The sequence below is a fragment of the Xenopus tropicalis genome, chromosome 7, assembly GCF_000004195.4.
Source record: "Xenopus tropicalis strain Nigerian chromosome 7, UCB_Xtro_10.0, whole genome shotgun sequence".
NCBI lineage: Eukaryota > Metazoa > Chordata > Amphibia > Anura > Pipidae > Xenopus > Xenopus tropicalis.
Window position 1 is genome coordinate 107629972 of NC_030683.2, and position 21143 is coordinate 107651114.

At 41.6% G+C, this 21143-nt stretch overlaps 2 protein-coding genes across 5 annotated transcripts in view; both read left to right on the forward strand.

Moving 5' to 3' along the window:
- Positions 1-10157, forward strand: part of tmem145 (transmembrane protein 145) — a 49722-nt gene extending 39565 nt beyond the window's left edge. The window contains exons 9-15 of the mRNA XM_002936403.4: positions 606-686; positions 2169-2247; positions 3177-3270; positions 3672-3844; positions 4686-4806; positions 5774-5965; positions 6439-10157. Coding sequence (XP_002936449.1) covers positions 606-686; positions 2169-2247; positions 3177-3270; positions 3672-3844; positions 4686-4806; positions 5774-5965; positions 6439-6675 — 977 coding nt within the window. The 3' untranslated portion in view covers positions 6676-10157. The remainder of the gene's footprint in view (positions 1-605; positions 687-2168; positions 2248-3176; positions 3271-3671; positions 3845-4685; positions 4807-5773; positions 5966-6438) is intronic.
- Positions 10158-17864: 7707 nt separating this feature from the next.
- Positions 17865-21143, forward strand: part of megf8 (multiple EGF-like-domains 8) — a 31669-nt gene continuing 28390 nt past the window's right edge. For 3 of the 4 annotated variants that reach the window (XR_001171338.3, XR_004223656.1, XM_002936396.5), the window contains exon 1: positions 17865-17962. The gene's annotated coding sequence lies outside the window, so the exon portion shown is untranslated. Of the gene's footprint in view, positions 17963-18027; positions 18049-21143 lie in introns of those variants that run through there. The other variant, XM_031906377.1, reaches the window with a different exon arrangement.

Sequence of the window (21143 nt, forward strand, 5' to 3'; positions counted from 1 at the left end):
TCATATATCAGAGGAGATGCTAGGGCACATCTATAATTAAAAGCGCTGGTGGCACCCTGCCTTTGAATCCTGGCACTGTTTATCACATCAGATACGGCTGCATGATAACTGATGGGTGCTGAGAGTTAATGGATGGATTAGAACCAAAGCTGAAGTGCCTGTAATCATCATCTCTTTAACCGAGGTGCAGTTCTGTCAATGACTGAAAATTTAGGGGACAGAAGCAGTATCTTCTATTGCACAGTGCTGTGGAATCTGATTGTGCTTGATAATAATATCAAAATGATGCCCAAAGCACTATGGTGATAGGAAACTGCCCAAACTATTGTATAATTGAATCACTGCCAGCCACTTGGGTAATTTTTGCTACCATTTTGGTATCTGCAATATTCTCCTTGAGTTGCTAAGAATTATATTAGCAGTGTGTAAAACAAAATGTTATTATTTGGGTGGAAATCTTGTTTTTTTTAATTGTCCCTTGCCACCTTGTGTCAGCACCATTCCCCCCGTCTCTTTACTTCTCAGGTTTTGCAAACTGTGATTCTGTGCTGTTAATAACATGTTTCTATCCTGTATATTTCCTGTGTATTTCTTTTTCCCCACAGTTCTCAGCCTGCTCTTATTCTGTGTCTACTGGGGCCAATATGCACAAGATGGAGTGGGCAATAGCAGCATCAAAGTTCTAGGTGTGTATATAATACTTGCTATGTATTCTGTGTGCGTGTCTCTCTGAAGGTTACCATACACTGCCCAATAAAAGGTCCTTTCATCCTGACAGCCTGCATAGCTTCAATTATGTTCAAATTGGTGGCCCAAGGGCTAAACAATAGGGTGAGCAAAATATTGAGCACCCCAAAGCAATCAATATCACCCCATGACTATCTAAGATCTCTTGATTGATAATAGGAATTGTATGAAACACTGACAGATTATTGTCTGAACCGAAGGATAAATATAATGCCAGTTGCATTCATAATACTATATAAGATGGCAAGTTAAATGCAGTGCTGATTGTGTATGGTGACCCCTGAACACATGACAAGGCTTTCCAGTATATAATACCTTAGCCTCCCAAGGGTTCATTAACATCTGCCTATGCAGAAGGTGTCCCAGCCCTCTTAGTTTGTCACGCCACACTTTCTGCCTTGCCATGCCACCTTCTGCCATTCTGTTTTGCTTTTTCTCCCCCAGCCCTCTTGCTTTGCCATGCCTCCCCCAGCCCTCCTGCTTTGCCTTGCCTCCCCCAGCCCTCCTGCTTTGCCTTGCCTCCCCCAGCCCTCCAGCTTTGCCTTGCCTCCCCCAGCCCTCCTGCTTTGCCATGCCTCCCCCAGCCCTCCTACTTTGCCTTGCCTCCCTCAGCCCTCCTGCTTTGCCTTGCCTCCCCCAGTCCTCCTGCTTTGCCATGCCTCCCTTAGCCCTCCTGTTTTGCCATGCCTCCCTCAGCCCTCCTGCTTTGCCTTGCCTCCCCCAGTCCTCCTGCTTTGCCATGCCTCCCTTAGCCCTCCTGTTTTGCCATGCCTCCCTCAGCCCTCCTGCTTTGCCGTGCCTCCCCCAGCCCTCCTGTTTTGCCTTGCCTCCCCCAGCCCTCCTGTTTTGCCATGCCTCCCTCAGCCCTCCTGCTTTGCTATGCCTCTCCCAGCCCTCCTGCTTTTCCTTGCCTCCCACAGCCCTCCTGTTTTGTAATGCCTTCCCAAGCCCTCCTGCTTTTACATACTTAGGAGGTATGTAAGGAAAGATAGAACATGAAGTCTGTATTCTCTGTCTTTTAGCCAAACTCCTATCACAGCCCTCCTGTTTTGTAATGCCTTCCCAAGCCCTCCTGTTTTGCCATGCCTCCCTCAGCCCTCCTGCTTTGCCATGCCTCCCCCAGCCCTCCTGCTTTGCCATGCCTCCCCCAGCCCTCCTGCTTTTCCTTGCCTCCCACAGCCCTGCTGTTTTGTAATGCCTTCCCAAGCCTTCCTGTTTTGCCATGCCTCCCCCAGCCCTCCTGTTTTGCCATGCCTCCATCAGCCCTCCTGCTTTGCCATGCCTCTCCCAGCCCTCCTGCTTTTCCTTGCCTCCCACAGCCCTCCTGTTTTGTAATGCCTTCCCAAGCCCTCCTGCTTTTCCATACTTAGGAGGTATGTAAGGAAAGATAGAACATGAAGTCTGTATTCTCTGTCTTTTAGCCAAACTCCTGTTCTCTGCAAGTTTCCTGATATTTCTGCTGATGCTGATCCTACTGGGAAAAGGATTCACAGTTACAAGGTGAAAAAAAACATAAAAGTGTCTCACCCTAACTACATAAGACATCACACACCAACATTGCTAGTCAGTAGCACCCCTCCTGCCAATTATTCTTTATTAAGGAAAAGTTGTCAGATACATTTACTTGGGACAGAAAAGGCCTAGGGCCCATGGAGAGGTATAGGGCCCACTAGACAGCCAATTGGCCTTCGGGCAGCAGGCATAGTAAATGTAATCTTACTTTTGTCTGTTTGATCTTGGGACCTTCCATTTATTAAAGGCAGAGTTCCTGAGGGATGCCAACCTAAAGCTGCTGTCTAGGCAGGGCACTTTGGTTGCCAATATGTTAAATGGATATGTCAGTGGTATGCGATGAACACAATCGTTTGACGATGGATTTGCCATACGATATGCCATCCACAGACACCGATTATACGAAAAGATGCCATCTTATTGTTGACGTTAAATACAGAAAGATCATACATATACCTTCGATCCGATATGGTTCGTTGGCTTCAGCTGGCAATCATGACATGCGCAGAGAACAATGGTTCAACGACAAATGTCTGGCACTCACACCAATTGGCAGATTTTACAGCTGAACATTTTTAAACCCAGCCAATCAATTTTTTGCCCGATAAGGTCGGGCCAATTAGTGGCCCGAAGATCGTTCGTACACCATTAATTGTACGATAATTTAACAATATTATTGGACCGTTCTGGAATCGGTCATTTTAAAGTAAAAAATCAGCTCTTCGACAGAAGGCAGTGGGCCTATCAATCCAGATATCTCAAGTAATTACTGAGCCAAGATAGTCTTCATTTACTAATGAATGCACAGATACATCTATTGCCACCACCCCATGTGTAAATCACGGACTTTGCGGGCTTTGCCTGCATTCTATAGGAATCCATACTAATTGTCTGATGTTTAATCTATTTTCCTTCAGAGGGCGCATTAGTCACCTGGGCTCCATCAAGCTGTCTGTATATATGACATTGTATACGGTGACACACACAGTGCTTTTTATACATGAGGCTCAGGTAAGTGACAAGGGAGGAATCCATGACTCAGCATCGCTTATGTAACACTGGGTGTATATAACACATCACCAAACCTTCAATAGTGTTCTGAATGTAGAATAAAGAAAGCAAAAACCTGAAAGCCTCTGTAATAAATCGTGCAAAGCCATAGCAACCAATCTGCTAACCATGAAATGCTATGTTTTCTTTTCTATGATTGCTAGGTCCGTAGTGTTTTTAATAACCCATAGGTTAGCCTGTGGGCCAATTTGTATGGCCTTTTGTTTTAGATCCCATTATTTTAATTTCTCATGCTATGGGAAAGGAAGTTTGTCAGGCTAAATAACATATGACTTGTATCTGTACAGGATGAATGTGCTTTATTTTACATTCACCACAACTTTTTTCTTTTTCCATCCCAGTTCTTTGATCCTGCTCAAGTCTTGTACACATATGAGTCCCCAGCAGGCTATGGTAACATTGCATTGCAGTTTCTTGCCTACATCTGGTTCTGTTACGCTGTGCTGGTGACTCTCAAACATTTCCCAGAGAAACAGGCTTTTTATGTGCCCTTCTTTGCAGCCTATACTCTCTGGTAAGTATGGAAGGAAAAGTATATATTTATGATATTAACCAGTGTGCATGCATATTTCTAATTATAGGGATAGGAGAGGTATTATATTAAAATAACAATGGTGTCGTTAACACAACTTTAGGGAGGGAGTACAGTGCCAGGGAACACACTATTACTCTAGCACTGAACCAGTGCAGTATGATGGAGTCACATTTAATGGAAACCCATTGTGCATTGCATCTATAGGCGATGCTGGGGTTACAGCCACACCTGGGACATCACAGGGTGCAATACACACAAAGATCTATTGCCGCTAGACAGAAAAGCTGCAGGATCTGCAGGTCTCTGCACAGTGCCACATGCAAGGGAAACAGGGATAAATTAATATTTAGGGCCAATTAAGATCTAGAAGTGATATGGGGCAAGGTGAGGTGTATGAGGCTGGCAGCAGCATTCATTATAGACTCGAGGGGTAAGAGTCCCCCAAAGGGAGTTAGAGTAGTCAGGGGCAGGGGCCATAGGGCTCTAGTTACTGCACTGATTGGGACATTGTGTGAGTAGGTAATGGACAAGTATGGGCAAACTGTGGCTTCTGTCTACTATTTTCTGTATAGTAGAATGACAGTGATTGGTAACACTGTGTGATGGGTGCAGAATATAAATGCATTAGCAAATGCCTATTACATTATTTTAATTACATTACATTAATTAGTTTTCAGTATAGCTGTGGGCTATTTCATGGCTAATGGCTAGGAAAGCAGGACTCAGTTTAGTGTCTGGCATTAGTATTCTAACACAGCGTATTGATCAGGATAAGGACTGTAAGTAACCCATTCATAACCCATACATTATTTGCCGGCAGGTTCTTTGCAGTTCCGGTCATGGCCCTGATTGCAAATTTTGGGATCCCTAAATGGGCGCGTGAGAAGATTGTGAATGGGATCCAGCTGGGCATCCACCTGTATGCACATGCAGTCTTCCTGGTAAGTAGCTAGCACTACAGCAACAGAAGAAGGAACATTACAATACAGAGGGTTCCATTCTAAGGGAGTATTGGTATTTTCCAAAGGATTGCTATTCAGTTATTCGAGTAATTCTAGTAATGAAACCACATACACTTCTTTATATTCCAGTTTCCTAGCCAGCATTATTTAGCTTCAAGATATGCTACTTAAAGCATTTTAACCAGAGTTAATTTGTTACCCCCCGACCAAAAGCTTTAAGAAACTTAATGTTGGCAGTTTAGTTCACACACCAAATAATCAGACCTTTGCTTGACTTGAACGAAAAGTGGTAGGTTGAGTACTGGATCAAATAGGAAAAATTGTGTATACCGTCAGCCTCACCCCTCAGCCATGGTCCAACAATCATAATCCTCAGCCAATAGGTTTACCACTTGCCCAGTCAATACCTGAACAAGCATTTTAGATACCAATTCAGGTGGGTTTAGTTAAGAGCCATATTTACACAGGTAGATTGTAATCATGGTCAAGGGAGACTGAGTCTTCAGCAGGAGCAAATGCTTGGGCCCTGAAAATCTTCTTATTATGAAAGTTAACCTTTAAATGCACTTTTAATATGTTATCGCAACTTTTCAATCGGTCTTGGTCACATGGAAGCCCACGTGGGAAAATAATGCCATCCATGTAATACACACATGACATTTTGCATAACAACTGTTAGATTTTTTTAAGAACCAGGGTTGTCCAACCTTTGACTTTCCATTTCTTGTTGTACTACAATTCCCAGAATTCTTTCAGCAGCCTCCAGTTTCCCCGTTATATTGGGGTGCCTTCTACATGTGCCAGCAGTCATGATCAGACGGTCGGCATGTAGAGAATTTCCATTACAATTTTTTTCCTGTAACAAATTAGGAAATAGATCTGATTGCCGTATGCATGGGCAGCTTTAAATTTCAGCTTATAATGAACTGTTTTCTTCCCTGGACAGATCATCACAAGACCTTCAGCAGCCAATAAGAACTTTCCGTATCATGTGCGCACCTCTCAGATTGGGATTATGGAACAGAGCACCGAGAAATTCCCTCATCACGTGTATGGAAACGTCACCTTTATCAGTGATTCTGTCCCCAACGTCACTGAGCTTTTCTCCATTCCAAGCAACAATGGGAGTGCTGGGGGGGTAAGGAGAATCTCAGCAGTACAATTTACCATTCTAACTATGCTATCCTGCTTTGCTGTGTATTACAATACAGGGGATAGTAATCACAATGCAAGAGATGGCGCCTACACACCAATATTACAACTAAAAAAATACATTTGTGGGTTCAAGAATAAAATGTTAAATATTAGAGTGAAGTATTTGCTATGTTAATAGTGTAATTTAGAAATAAAGAGTATCCCATAAAAATTATCAAAAGAGTGTTTAGTCTAATATGGTACTGGCAGGGGTGATTGGTGTTATGAGGGATACAGTGGAAAAATAGGGTTTTATTTACAATTGCACTCCTTCTTATGATGGTGCAACATGTAATGATCATCAATCACTGGTGTTATCATCTAAAATCTTAAAATAAAGCTGTAAAATTGGAACCACAGATTTTATATATTTTGCCGTGTATTTCCATTGACCCTGGTTTTTTGTCTCTTCACCAGATAACTAAGCCTGTACCGTACCCTGTAACTCTTGGGCAGTGCTATTCACAATTAACCTCTGACTCTCATCATGTGATCAGCCCTCCATTACTGAATGGTGTCCCTGGAGGTCAGAAGGTGCCTGTGGGAGAAACACAGCTTGGCGGGCTTCAGCAGCTGCATGCCCCTCAGATACATCATCAGAATGGGTTCCCTGAATATTTCAGCATCCGCTCTGCTGGACCACAACCTATGTAGAGCCATCATTGGGAGTGGGAACCTACTGCACATTGTGGTCCAACCTGAGCCAAAATGGACCATCTGAAGCCACACATAGACTGATTTTCTGAGCCAGACACCTGTGTGTAAATGTTGGTATACATGAGAAAGGATGTGTGAGTAGGAATGTGTTGGTATGTACACAAACATGTATATACTACCTGCTGTTATGTATGTGTCAGTATGTGCTTGAGTATGTAGCCATTAGTTTCTATAGGAACACATGGATCTTCTCTAGTATTTCCATTACATATGTCTTTGCTTATTTCTAATGCCGATTATATTTCCCTATAGATTCAGATCATTTTGCGCCTCCTTATATTCTCACATCTCATTTCAGGTCTACTTTGTTTGTTTTTGTAACTGAACGGTTCTGTCTCTGTTTTATTTTCTGAAAATGAATTTCTCTGTTTCTGCATCATCTTTCCTCTCTTCTCTTTGTCTTATCTGTTGTTTGCTCTCTCTTTGTATGTCCTGTTTCGGTAGTTTCCTCTTTTCCCCATAGCAAGTCTCTTTAGATTCTTGTCTGTCTATTGTCTATCTCTCCATGTATCCTATCTGTGTAGCTTCCCCTCTCCGGGTGTCACCTCTCTGTAGTTTCATGTCTCTAGATGTGTCATATCTGTAGTTTCCTGTCTATATGTATCATACCTGTAGTTTCCTGTTTCTATGGGTATCTTATCTGTAGTTATCTTTCTATATGTTCTACCTGTAGTTGTTCTCTCTCCTCGTGTCACCTCTCTGTAGCTTCCTGTCTCTACATGTATCATATATGTATCTCCCTGTATGACCTATCTCTGTAGTTTCCTCTTCCCCATGTCAACTTTTTGTAGTTTCCTGTCTACATGTATCATCTGTTGTTTCCTTTTTCTAAAGGTATCTTATCTGTAGTCCCCAATCTCTCTGTCTCTACATGTGTCATATCTGCAATTTCATGTCTCTACTGTATATGTATCATATCTATGGTTTCCTCCATATGTCCTATCTCTGTAGTTTCCTTTTTCCCCCTGTCATCTTTTTGTAGTTTCCTGTCTACAAGTATCATATCTGTAGTTCCCTATCTTTCTGTATTTCCTACCTAGAGTTGCTCACTCTCCTCCTGTCACCTCTTTGTAGCTTCCTTTCTCAAAATGTATCATATCTGTAGTTTCCCTGTATTCCCATCTCTCTCTATGTCCTATCTCTGTAGTTTCCTTTTTCCCCATGTGGTTTCCTTTTTCTATAGGTATCGTATACTGTAGTTGCCCTCTCTCCTTGTATCACCTCTCTGTAGTTTCCTGTCTCTACATGTGTCATATCTGTAATTTCATGTCTCTGTATGTATCATATCTATAGTTTCCTGTCTCCATATGTCCTCTCTCTGTAGTATCCACTCTCCTGTATGTCATCTTTTGGTAGGTTCTTGTCTCACTGTATTTATATCTGTAGCTTCCTGTTCTTCCATGTGTTCTGTCTCTAATTATTTCTCTGCTCTGTGTCATCCATTTTATTATCTTGTCTCTTCCTATTTATGTCTCTAGTTTTCTAACTCTCCATATATCCCATGTCTGTGGCTTTCACTCTCCTCCAGATCATCTCTTTATAGTTTCCTCTCCCTTGTGTCTCTGTGCTTTCCTCTCTCTCCAGTCATCTCTTTAGTTCCTTGTCTTACTCTTTTCATATCTGTAGTCTCTTCTCTCTCTCCACTCAGATCTTACTCTGAGTCTTACTCTTTACATTTCTTCTCCTGTCTCTTTATTCATACCTGTTGTTTCCTGTCTTTCCATGCATCAGATATGTAGTTTCCTCTATCACCATGTGTTATTTCTTCCAGCTGCTTGTAGCAAGATTAATTGTTTGATCTGATGTACTTCCCATTGTTCAACTGTGTTTTTTTACTCCATTGGATCTGCATTTTGTTTCCTGCCTGCCTGTTAAAACACTGTATTTTGTCTTCCAGCTGCCTGCAGTTTTATGTGTCTCTCCTTCCCACCTGTCTTTACATGTAGACATTTCTTGATTTCTCTCTCTACATTTTCATGTCTCTTCTTCCAAATTATCTGTATCTGCAAATGTCTCTCCATCCCAGCCATCTCTTTCTATTTTCCTGTGTCTCGCCTTTTTAGTTATCTTTAGCGTACCATTTCTCTTCATTTCGCTGAAATACAGTTTCTTGTCTCTCCATTCCAACAGTCTGTTTTCCTACAGCTGCTGTGGTTTTCTTCCCCCCCTGTGGAGTTTTCTTTCTCCTATTCATCTTAGTTGCCTGAAGTCTCCTCACACAACCAATGCACTTTAGGTCCTCAAGGGATTTTCCTCTGATTTTCTGCAGTTCCATCTTACATTATTCCTTTATTATGTTACAATATTGGCAGCTTGTTTTATATGCAGTAGGGCTCATTTACTAATAAGTGCAAAGTGAAACAATGCATTAAGAATTCTACCTATCACTGCTATTCACAAAGGCATTATTTGTGGTAATACTTTATCCTCTGTCCGTTGCTTCTGCTTTGCTGGTCACAAGGGACCCCAAGAATGGTTTAAGGAGGTATAACTTCCAGGGATCCCTATGCATGTTGTGTCTACACATGCAACTTTTTTGCACTGTGCTCATTGGCATTTTGGGAATTACCTGATTTTCCACCAATTTTTGCACGATTTAGCAACGCAGAAACAACTTAGCATTAGTAGAGCACCGTTTATTTGCAGCACATGCTACTTAGAGGATTATATTTATGGAGGAATTCTAAATTTTGTGTAAAAACATTTGAACTTTGGACATTGTAGATGAGACCTAACTGCTGCATTTAGTTTCATATTTTCTGTTCTTACAGCTAAACCATAGACATACTGATGAATGGGAGCCTTTTCTTGGAGGTATAGTTGCTGATGTGTAGGGTTAGATAAAGGCGTGTCTGAACTTACAGTTTGGTTCATTTGTGTAATACGTAAAGCAGCACTATAGATAGAGCACATACAGGGCGGCTATTAACGTAAAAGGGGGCGCTATGGTACATCAATACAATTACGCCCATAAGCATGTTTTCTAATCTTTTTTTTGCCTCTTGTTACGTCTGATAGAATTGTGTTTTTTATAGTGAAGTTGAACCCTCAGAAGGTGGTGTAATGCAGTCCCGTGCTATCATATCATCCCTCTGACTGTACCTGCACCTTCTGCCTGTACAGGAAGACACATGTTCATAACATCAATGCTTTGGCCTTTTCTAACCTAATGGCATGTTAGGAGATTCTGGAGTTCAAAAGTGACCTTACATTGCCATCTGTTTCACTTAAGGGAAGCCCACTCCAACTTAAGTCCTCTAACAGAGAGAGACCATCCATGTCTGCTCATCCATGGCATTTGGGGCACCCTGTTTATTTCAGGTGCTTGGTCTTCATTTTACAGCTGCTGAAGCTCTTCATATCACTTACAGAAAGGCAAGGGAATTGACTTGCAAAATAAATATCATTTTTATACACAATATGGGCAAATGTGTATTTTTTTGTGTGATTCTATATTACAGTTTTATATTAACAAATCAAGTTAAAGTAGAATTTGGATTTGTCCAAATTTGTCCTATTACAAGTTGACGAAAGTGTGTCATTTTGATATGACTTGATACAACTTCTACTTCATTTCTTTTTACTTTGCCCTATCAACGCTCAACGCTCTGGTGCGTTGATTGTTTTTATGGGAAAAAAAGAACACCCCCTATCTGTCTGTAATCCCCTCTAATGTAATTATGTCCCCTCACAAGCGCCTTTTTTCCAGAGAAAAAACCCCAACCTCGACAGTCTAACCTCAAAGTTTAACCCTTCCATCCCCTTTACCAGTTTAGTTGCAGTCTCTGCACTCCAGCTCATTAATATCCTTCTTAAAGGAGCATGCAAGTCAAAATTTAAAAAGCATACTGCCCAATAGCCCTCCTATTGTTTAGTAAAAACGCCACACTTTTGGCTCACCTAATCAAATATTTACTCAGTCAGACTTACTTCACAGTTTCTAGAACAGGCAGCCATCTCTAAAAAGGTATTCTCCCTTCCTTTCCCTCCTTGCTTCATACTGCACATGTGTTTCATTCCCTCCCCCCCTCCCCTCTGCCAGATTCACTTCTGATTGGCTGGTGGGCATGTGTAGCTCAGAACAGGAGACAGGATCAAGTTACACACATGCTCAGAGAATAGGAAGGCTGCCGCTGGCACCTACAGGAAGGGGAGAGAGATTTCAGTGATGTCACTGTAGGCGTCACACTGCTGTAGGCTGCCAGCACCATATCTCAAAGAAGCAAGCAGGGATCTGGGAATTTAGATATGCAGTAAGTACTTAAAAAGAATGCCTTTAGACTTACTTTTAATTTATATTAACCTTTCATTGTCATTTAAGGACTGGAGCCCAAAACTGCCCCCCATACTCAAGGTGAGGCCTTACCAGGGACCTATAAAGGGGCAAAATTATGTTCTCATCCCTTGAGTCAATGCCCTTTTTTATACAAGACAGCACTTTATTTGCTTTAGTAGCGACAGAATGACACTGCCTGGAATTAGACAACTTGTTATCTACAAAATCTCCCAGATCCTTCCCCATTAAGGATACCCCCAACACACTGCCATTTAGTAGACAGCGTTTATATTATTTCTACCAAAGGGCATAACTTTACATTTGTCCACACTGAACCTCATTTTCCATTTTGCTGCCCAGTTTTCCAATTTTGTTAAATCGCTCTGCAAAGTGGCAGCATCCTGCATGGAACTTATAGCTTCCCGTTCGAATCCCGAATGGGAAAAATTTGGATTGGATACAATAACTTCTGAAGATCGCAAATATCACGAAAAAATCGTATTAGTCACAATAATATCGTAGTGGCGATCCGACATTTTTGGACCGAATGATTGTAAACAGTGGGAAAACCTTTCCGACTTTGATCCTTCTGTGCATGATTTTGGAAGCCTCCCATAGGGCTCAATGGCACTCTGCAGCTCCAACCCGGCCCAAGGAAAGTCTCCCATAGGGCTCAATGGCACTCTGCAGCTCCAACCTGGCCCAAGGAAAGTCTCCCATAGGGCTCAATGGCACTCTGCAGCTCCAACCCGGCCCAAGGAAAGTCTCCCATAGATCTCAATGGCACTCTGCAGCTCCAACCCGGCCCAAGGAAAGTCTCCCATAGATCTCAATGGCACTCTGCAGCTCCAACCTGGCCCAAGGAAAGTCTCCCATAGGGCTCAATGGCACTCTGCAGCTCCAACCTGGCCCAATGAAAGTCTCCCATAGGGCTCAATGGCACTCTGCAGCTCCAACCCGGCCCAAGGAAAGTCTCCCATAGGGCTCAATGGCACTCTGCAGCTCCAACCTGGCCCAATGAAAGTCACGATAACGAAGCTTGAATGAATCCGAAACTTTCGTACTCTGCGCAACAATATGATTTTGTCTCACAAATTTTGTTGCAAAGTATGAAAAAATCGCACAAAGTGCGAAAATATGCACGGAGCGTTCGTGGATGAATAAATGTGGCCCTAAGTCTAATAAAAAATAAATAATTTAAACAGTAATTAAACCCATTAGGCGTGTTTTGCACCCAATAAGGATTAATTATATCTTAGTTGGGATCAAGTACAAGGAACTGTTTTATTATTACAGAGAAAAGGGAATCATTTAACCATTAAATAAACCCAATAGGGCTGTTCTGCCCCCAATAAGGGGTAATTATATCTTAGTTGGGATCAAGTACAGGTACTGTTTTATTATTACAGAGAAAAATGAAATAATTTTTAAAAATTTTGATTATTTGATAAAAATTGAGTCTATAGGAGATGGGCTTCCTGTAATTCAGAGCTTTGTGAATAATGGGTTTCTGCATAACGGTTCCCATACCTGTACTGCAGTTAAATTCAAATATTCAGACAAATAAGGTTTTGTTTAACAAAAATTGAACTGTATACTTATTCTACATATAATAAAATATAGTATATTTTTATATTATTTTTATGTATACATTTAAAATATCTGGGGACAATTAAAATTAAACTTTATGATCATCTTTTGTCCGTGGTTAGAGAAAAAAATACTTTTGAAAAACTTGGGCAACAAATGAAAATTCGTTGAGATTCCATAGAAGTCATTAGAAATGTGTCTTCCGCAATGAAACAAATGTATTTGCATTTATTCCCTCTGAGACAGTTGCAAGTTTACAGCCTCACTGAAAAAATGAAACAGAACAATGACATTTTCATTTGCTTGATTTCTTTTCCTGCTGTGTAACATGATTGCCCTACTAAGGTTTTTCTTAAATAAGCAAGCAATCGCTGAAACAAATCTGATGCTATTGAGATTTAAATAAAAAAAGGGGGGGGGGGAGCAGTAAGTAAAGGACTCAGCACCCCCTGTTGGTGTTCCCTAGCTTGCACATTTAAAGAGCAGTAAGTAAAGGACTCAGCACCCCCTGTTGGTGTTCCCTAGCTTGCACATTTAAAGAGCAGTAAGTAAAGGACTCAGCACCCCTGTTGGTGTTCCCTAGCTTGCACATTTAAAGAGCAGTAAGTAAAGGACTCAGCACCCCCTGTTGGTGTTCCCTAGCTTGCACATTTAAATGTTGTTCACAAACTACTTCAGCGTACAAGAAGCATGGCAGTTTGCTCCTGTTCTTTTGCACTATGTACCCTGCTCTGCTGATTATAAATGGAAACCTAGGAAGCCTGGTTTTAGAACTCTTTTTATTCAACGCATTTTAAATATACCTAAACTCCATTTGGCTGGACTGCAGGTGATAAGTAAAAATAAATGTTAGGTTAAATTGGGTTTTGTTGTGTTTTTCCTTTATGTGCAGCCAGGTCTGGACAGGGCCCTGGCATTTTTTAAAACTGACAAAAATGCAATTCAATACAAAAATGATTTAATTTTTCTAAAGCCCCCAGTTCTCAGATGCAGTTAGAAGATGCTGTTTAAACATCCGATTTAGCATCAGATGCACGTATATACTTACATATGTCATGTGTTCTTCTCAATTCTGTATTTCTTTCCTTTGTCTCTAAGTCTATGTAGACTTTTTGTAGACTTTTGACTCTATCTGAGAAAACATCCAGTGGGGCTTCCATGGAGGGCTGCCATCGGGGACCTACTTAGAACAGTAGAACAGTTGGGCCCCTAGAGTTCTGCCCCATCCCTCCCCCCGATGGCTGCCCTCCTGTTCCTCCAGGTAGCTCCTGGGATCTATCTCTGCCAATTCTCCTCTGTAGATGTTATAAGGAACTGATGGCGGATGTTGTTGTTATTCACTAATTATAACTTCTTTTATAGCTTCAACACTTTTCTGCTAGGGAAAGATTGGCCAGTGTTAGCCATGGATTCCCTATGTGTATAATCATTCTGCAATTTGTACATTTTTTATGTTTCCATTTACCCTTTGTTTACCCTTTTTATCTCACAAGTCTATTGCTGCTCATTTAAAGGCCAAATACAACTATACAACAACAACACTTTCTCCCATCTCACCTTGGGGATGGGGGGGAGGTTCTCTCCTCTGTATTTAGCCTAGTTTAATGACCCCCTACCATAAAACACTGAACCTTTTTTGGGTCTTTCTTTAGGCATTGGTAAACAAAGTTGTGGAATGCTTCACTCCTGGAAATAAAAATTAAGACAAATTTGTTCATGGGTTAAACATAATATCTAGTTTTCTCTAATAGACTGATAATACCATCATAACCTATCAGCACAGTCAGGTGTTCTGTCCAACCCATATGATCCCTGTGACTTGCTGACCGTCCTTTTATTAACTATTAAATTATCTGGGAGCTATAATGATGTCACTCCAAGCGCGTTAGTCTGTATCCAGTTACAAAACAGACAGAAGCTGTACAAGAATGCAATAGAGATTGGACGCCCCTTTCAAGGGTTATGCTGATCAGTGTGACAAAGGGGGTCCATTGTGCTTTAAGATTGACATTCAATTTTTAGGGTCCTTTTACCTCTTTAGCATGGCTGCCTGTTAAAGGAGAAGGAAAGGTAAAAACTAAGCTTTATCAGAAAGGTAAATACAGCCATAAGCACTTACAGTAATGCTGCACTGAGTTCTCTGTCAAAAGATTAGTTGTGTTTGTTTTCCTCTGCCAGAGACATGCAGCTCTTTGCTTTCTGCTCTTTCCTGCTCCCCCCTCCCTCAAGAATGCTAAGAACTCACTCCCCCCCTTGGGAATGTGGATCTGAGCCAATCAGCAGGAAGCTGACTCATAGCGGCACATTCATGAAAACACAAGTTTGAATCCCGAATGGGATAAATTTGGATTGGATACGAAAATTTCTGAAGATCACCAATATCACAAATATGCTTACGAAAAAAAGTATTAGTCACGATAATATCGTATTGCCAATCCGAAAGTCACAAAAAAAAGCGTACGAAAAAGTCATGCGGGCGTCAAAATTCGCCGAAAATACGAATTCAAATGAACGCTCCGAGCGTTCGTGTCTTAGTAAATTTGCCCCATAGTCTTACTAACTGAGCATGTTCGCTTGGTCTGGGTGTCTGTGCAGGAGTGAGGCATTATGGGAACTTTCTTTACACAGCTCAGTGTTTTTTCTTCCTGTTTGGCTTCTGATCATCTGTCTCTTTACACCATCCACACCCACTGCGCTCTCTCATCTTAAACCTTTCTATCTTGCTGCTCCTCACCTCTGGACTCTATCCCTGAATCCCTCCATAGGTAACTAACTCTCTTTAAGATAAAACTCAGCTGTTACCTTCTGGAGCACTAAAATATTATTTTGCCCAGTCCTGTGCTTTAAGGGCAAATGCCCATACCTAGTGCACTCTTACCTTCCAATTTGTGCCTGTATGTTACCCAACCACTTAGACTGTAAGCTCTATGGGGCAGGGACCTCCTTCCTACTGTGTCTCATACCACATGGCACTTACTCCCTGTGCACTTATACTTATTTATTATAACAATTGTCCTCCCTGTGTGCAATTTTGTATATTGTAAGTAAATAAAGTTATACATACATACCTACAATCAGAATGCTGCCCTTTTCCCCCTCTCTCACCTTCACGTATTTTCCCATTTCCCCACCTCCCCCTCACTATTAATGTTTATATTGAAATACTTCACCATTTGGTCCATGTCAATACTGAAGCGGGACCATAAATTATTTTTTTTTTTAAACTTCTTTTCCTTTGGTTTGCTGAGTGCTAGATTGTAAGAAATTAAAATATAAAAATGAGAACCTGCTGACAACATTTACTTTGTATTTAATTTACAATGACATTGCATTATTCTATATTACAGCATGGCACATAAATGCCCTCTGACCCTTCTTGTAACACAACATAATGTGTTATGGTACATACTAGTGATGTGCAGGTCAACAAAATGTTGACACCAGACTCTAACCTATTCGATCCCAACCCAAACCCAACATTGGACCACTATTTATAGACCCACACCCCACTCACCCCATCTCTGATGTCACGAATGGGGTTGGGGCAGGTGTGCACAAGGTAGTGTGCTGGGTTATATTTTACACTGTACATTGTATTGTCAAAATCCCTGGCTACGGTTAGGAATATATGCAGCCCTAGCCGCCTGAGGTGGACAAGTTGATGCTGTCCCTCTGGCTCCCCCCATGTTTAGATTTGTTGCATCAGAGGGGGAGAGGGGGGATCACATTGCTAGTGTGGAGAGCGCAGTTGTGGTCTCCACACTAGAAGAGCTGAAATTACGATTTGAAAAATCAGAATTTCTGCTCTTTAAGTTAACAGGAGTGGCTGTTTGCTGCCCCCGGTAACTTGCCAGGCGAATTTCTCAACTCACCTCTTTGCAGCAGCGCCCCTGCATTTATGCACACATCACAACTATTGATACTATTTACACCACACTCCTGTTTTGTCCCAGCCAAGTCCAGTTATGCCTGCACAAAACCCCACCAACTTTCCAACAGAGACATCCATTTTCCAAGTCTAAGATGCAGGACTATCCTTTAAAAAAAATTGGTAGTATTTAAAGTACAATATACCATGTGCAGTATATTCATCATGCAAAAACTCCTGAAAAGGCTTCCTGTGTTGCTTAACTGTATTTAAGTACTTGGAATGTTATTTATTGCTACTCACTGCCAAATTCAAGCTATTTTCTCTTTGCTGTCTTTCTTTCCTACTCATCCCGTCTTTATTAAGCTATGACATGTATGGGCCCTCAAATGGGCATCCACCCATTTGGCCGACGAACAGATTAGTAAGATAGTGGACTGTATGACTAAATCTATTGTTTATGTTATTTCTTGAGTCAAACAAGGAAAACTGAAACTACTCTAGATAATTACATTACCATTGTACATATAACCCCCCACATAACAACAAAAGTCACTGCAAATGGGAAAGGAAGGAGGTGTTATACTGGTAATGTAATTATCTGCCTGCCAAGGACCAAACATGGCGTAGCTTCAGTTTCCCTCTTTGCCCTTTTTAGCTCAAGAAATAGCAGAAAACTATTTTTTCATGATTAAATCAGTTGGCAAAAAGTTTGTTCATCACAAGCCTTATTTATGTCATGTTTAACAAGGAGTAAGGAGCTAAAAAAGCTCTTCAAGCTGGGACTGTCCAACAGAAATTGGAAGTTAGGGTTGCCACCTTTTTGCCATGTAATACTATCCTTCAAGTGGGCAGCAGAAAGTCCAACTCCCCCTATGTCTTCAGGAGTTACCCAATTTGGTTCCCTCACACGCTCTCCCAGCACCCTTCTGCAATGTCCTGATTTTTGTAAAGGTTCTCTTTAATTCTGGGTGCCCAAGGGCAGTAAGTATTCACTGATGTCATATGGAGCATATGCACAAGTGTGGCTACCATTCATGTCAGTTTGGCTTGTGCATGCTGTCACTTCAGGTAAAGTTCCTATGAGCCATGATCATATGGGCCCCCCTGTAAAGAGAACTCTGTGATTTTCAAACCTGCCAGATATAAGACAAAGTATGTTTATTTTAAAGCAAATATAATAGTGTAAAAAATACCAACAGCTATAAGGTTTCTGTGAATGATAATGACATCTACCATATAGCTTATGAACGCCTGTCGTGCATGGAACGTACCATAATGGCTTTGGTGGGGGATGCCCGACCCCTTCGCTACATCGTAACACATGGTACAGCCCGCTGGGGCTCCCTGCTACTGACGTCACGTTCCAGCTTTTTTCCCAGGGAGGTGGGAGGAGCTGTGGGCTTGTTTCCTGCGGGCTGGCAAAGTTTTGTTTCCGGTTCATCAGGGTGAACGAGTGCAGATGCACATAGCGGATTGGGAGCCGAGAGGTGAGCCTGCCTTTTTATTATTATGAATCATAATGGTAATAATAACTGGTAATGTCGGTGTATTCGTGCGCAGGAGCTTGTGTCCGGTAAGACTGTATTTCCTATTATGTATTTGCCGTAATACAAAGCCGCTGCCTGTGCGTATCATCCCTGTGATTGGATACCTGTGCTGTTGTGACGAGTATGGCTTCCCTGCTTATTAGAGTGTGAGCTCCTATGGACATGAATGCAATGTGTGAGGCTTCCCTGCTTATTAGAGTGTGAGCTCCTATGGACATGAATGCAATGTGTGAGGCTTCCCTGCTTATTAGAGTGTGAGCTCCTATGGACATGAATGCAGTGTGTGTGGCTTCCCTGCTTATTAGAGTGTGAGCTCCTATGGACATGAATGCAATGTGTGAGGCTTCCCTGCTTATTAGAGTGTGAGCTCCTATGGACATGAATGCAATGTGTGAGGCTTCCCTGCTTATTAGAGTGTGAGCTCCTATGGACATGAATGCAGTGTGTGTGGCTTCCCTGCTTATTAGAGTGTGAGCTCCTATGGACATGAATGCAATGTGTGTGGCTTCCCTGCTTATTAGAGTGTGAGCTCCTATGGACATGAATGCAATGTGTGAGGCTTCCCTGCTTATTAGAGTGTGAGCTCCTATGGACATGAATGCAATGTGTGAGGCTTCCCTGCTTATTAGAGTGTGAGCTCCTATGGACATGAATGCAGTCTATGCCATGTTGCCTGTAGCACCTCTTACAATATCTATTGCAGTATCAATAATAAGATAAGTTGTTTCTTGTGTGTTTCTATTGGTTCCTGGTGCAGGGGTTTTTTGCATTAAGACTTATGCAGTGTAGTGGTTTTTAGCCTTCTGCCCCTCTATAGTTGGATGCATCCCGATAAAGATGTCAGGGTAACATCTGCAAGTGCAGTGCGCAAAGTGCAATATTAAGCGCAATCAACATGTTTTTTTCAATACAGCGCAGCATTTTTCTTGAGAATTCCGGTGTGGTGGTCTTAAGGGTGGTTCCCTTGTGATACATCACATTTCCTCCCAAATCGGACGCAATTGCATGGAAGTTTTGCCCAGTAGCAGTAACCCATAGCAACCAATAAGATGTTTGCTTTTAAACAGGTCACATGTACGTTCTACCTGCTGATTGGTTGCAATGGGTTACTGCTCCTGGGCAAACTAAGTGCCTTTTATTACTTTACTCCTGTTATTTAATGCCCTGTCCCCTGTGCTCCGGATGTAGGAACAAAGGATGCGCATGCATGTGGTCCTGTGGAAGGGATGTTGGAGGACACCAGCCTCCGAGCCCCCTTAGTAGAAATCCGGCCTTGATTGATGCTGGACATCTTGGAGTTATTGCCTGGTCAGAAGGTGGTTGTAGTTCCAGGGTTCAACTGCGTCAATAGGTGTCACAGTGTCTCATTCAGATCAAGGACCGCAACTGTGTGTTGATGATGTAAATAAGCACTGTTATTTTATACTTATCATGTTCCTTTGGTACCATTACAGACAGGCTCAGGGTTTGTTCCCACCCTGCTTGTCTCGGTTTCGTACCACAGTACAGCAATTTTATATTATGGCGATTGGCTTCTAAAGATATTGACTCCCCAAGTTGACAAACCTCATGGTAAAATCATATTTTTTTATCTATAGCACAATTGTGTTACTTCAAACTGCACATTGCATTAAATCAAACTGTAAGCTCTGCTGGAGCAGTAGGTAATATATCTGTACTATGTAGGTCTTTTATAAATTTGCAATAATAATAATATTAATAATGCCCAAACTAGTCCTGTACTTTTGTGGTGTTTCACAAGCCCCCTAAGCCAGTTTTCTAACCAACTGCCCCAAGAAAGATTTGATAGTGCTCTCCAAGCATATATTTACGTACAGATAACAAAAGCATAACATAGTTGTACCCAGAGCACTTTATTTATGTTCTTGCACAAATATTAGCTACACTGCTATCCTGCACTGATAAAAAGGTTGTGTTAGCTTATAGTTTATATAAATAAGCTTCTGTGTAGCCATGGGGCCAGCCATTCAAGCAAAAATTAGGCTTTTAGGGCACACCCTGATATAGAATACAGTTGCAAATTCTCACATAGGAAGTTAAACATGGGTTAGATGCCATTTATGGCTCACTACAAAACCTGGAAAACATCTTCTATAAAGAAGGAATAGTTTATTTGTAGGCACTTAATGAACAGATACAAATTGTATATGTTTTGAGTTTAATCAACTGTGGCTAGTAGCAACCTGCTGAGAGTTGTGTTAGAACTTAGCTACAGGGATGCGAATTTGGCATCCTTAAAGTACAGGATGGTTTATGTTCTGCAACATGGGGAAATGCATCTTGTGCTCACATCTGTGTAATCGCTCATTAAATGGGACGTCATACAGTTTATAAATGGCTTGCAAGGAAAATACTGCAAAAAGTTTTATGTTATGAACACTAGTTTAAAGGAGAGTTAAAGCTTAACAAAGAAGTGACGTAGAAATGCTACACATTGGGGCTCATTTATAAACACTGGCAGATTTGCACCTGGGCAGTTACTCAGGCAACCAATTAAATGTGTACTTTCATTGTTGAACCTGCAGGTGGCTGAAAAAAAAAATCACTGATTGATTGCTATGGGTACTGCGCAGTGTTTATAAATTAACCTTATTGTAGTTTGGGTTCAGTACCAGCCCAAGGCAACCAAAGCCCCTTTAGCAGGAAAGATCTGTGCCCCCAAATATGCCCCCAGTAGCTCCCCATCTTCTTTTGATTCACTGCCCATGCTCTGTGCTGCTGTCACTTACCTGAGTCTAGGAACCCACTCACAATATACTGTATATATAGAATATAAATGTAACAGTATAAGGCTGATTAGTAATTCAGATTCTCATTACATAGCAGCTCAGTATTCTGTGTGGTTTGCACCAGTATTTAATTATCAGCCCTGTGGCATCAGCTTATATTACAGGAAACCCTAATTTTCTGCTTGATAATTTACAATGACCCCTAAGCTCAGCTTCTCAACAGCTCCCCAGAGCTCACTGAGCATGTGCAGTGTCCCAGACAGTTCTAACAGAATCCAAGATGGAGACCTCCTGTGAAGGCCTGGATGGAGAGATGGAGAGCTCCTGTTTGTATTGCTTTTCTAGCCATATTTGTTTTTAGGATTTAGCTG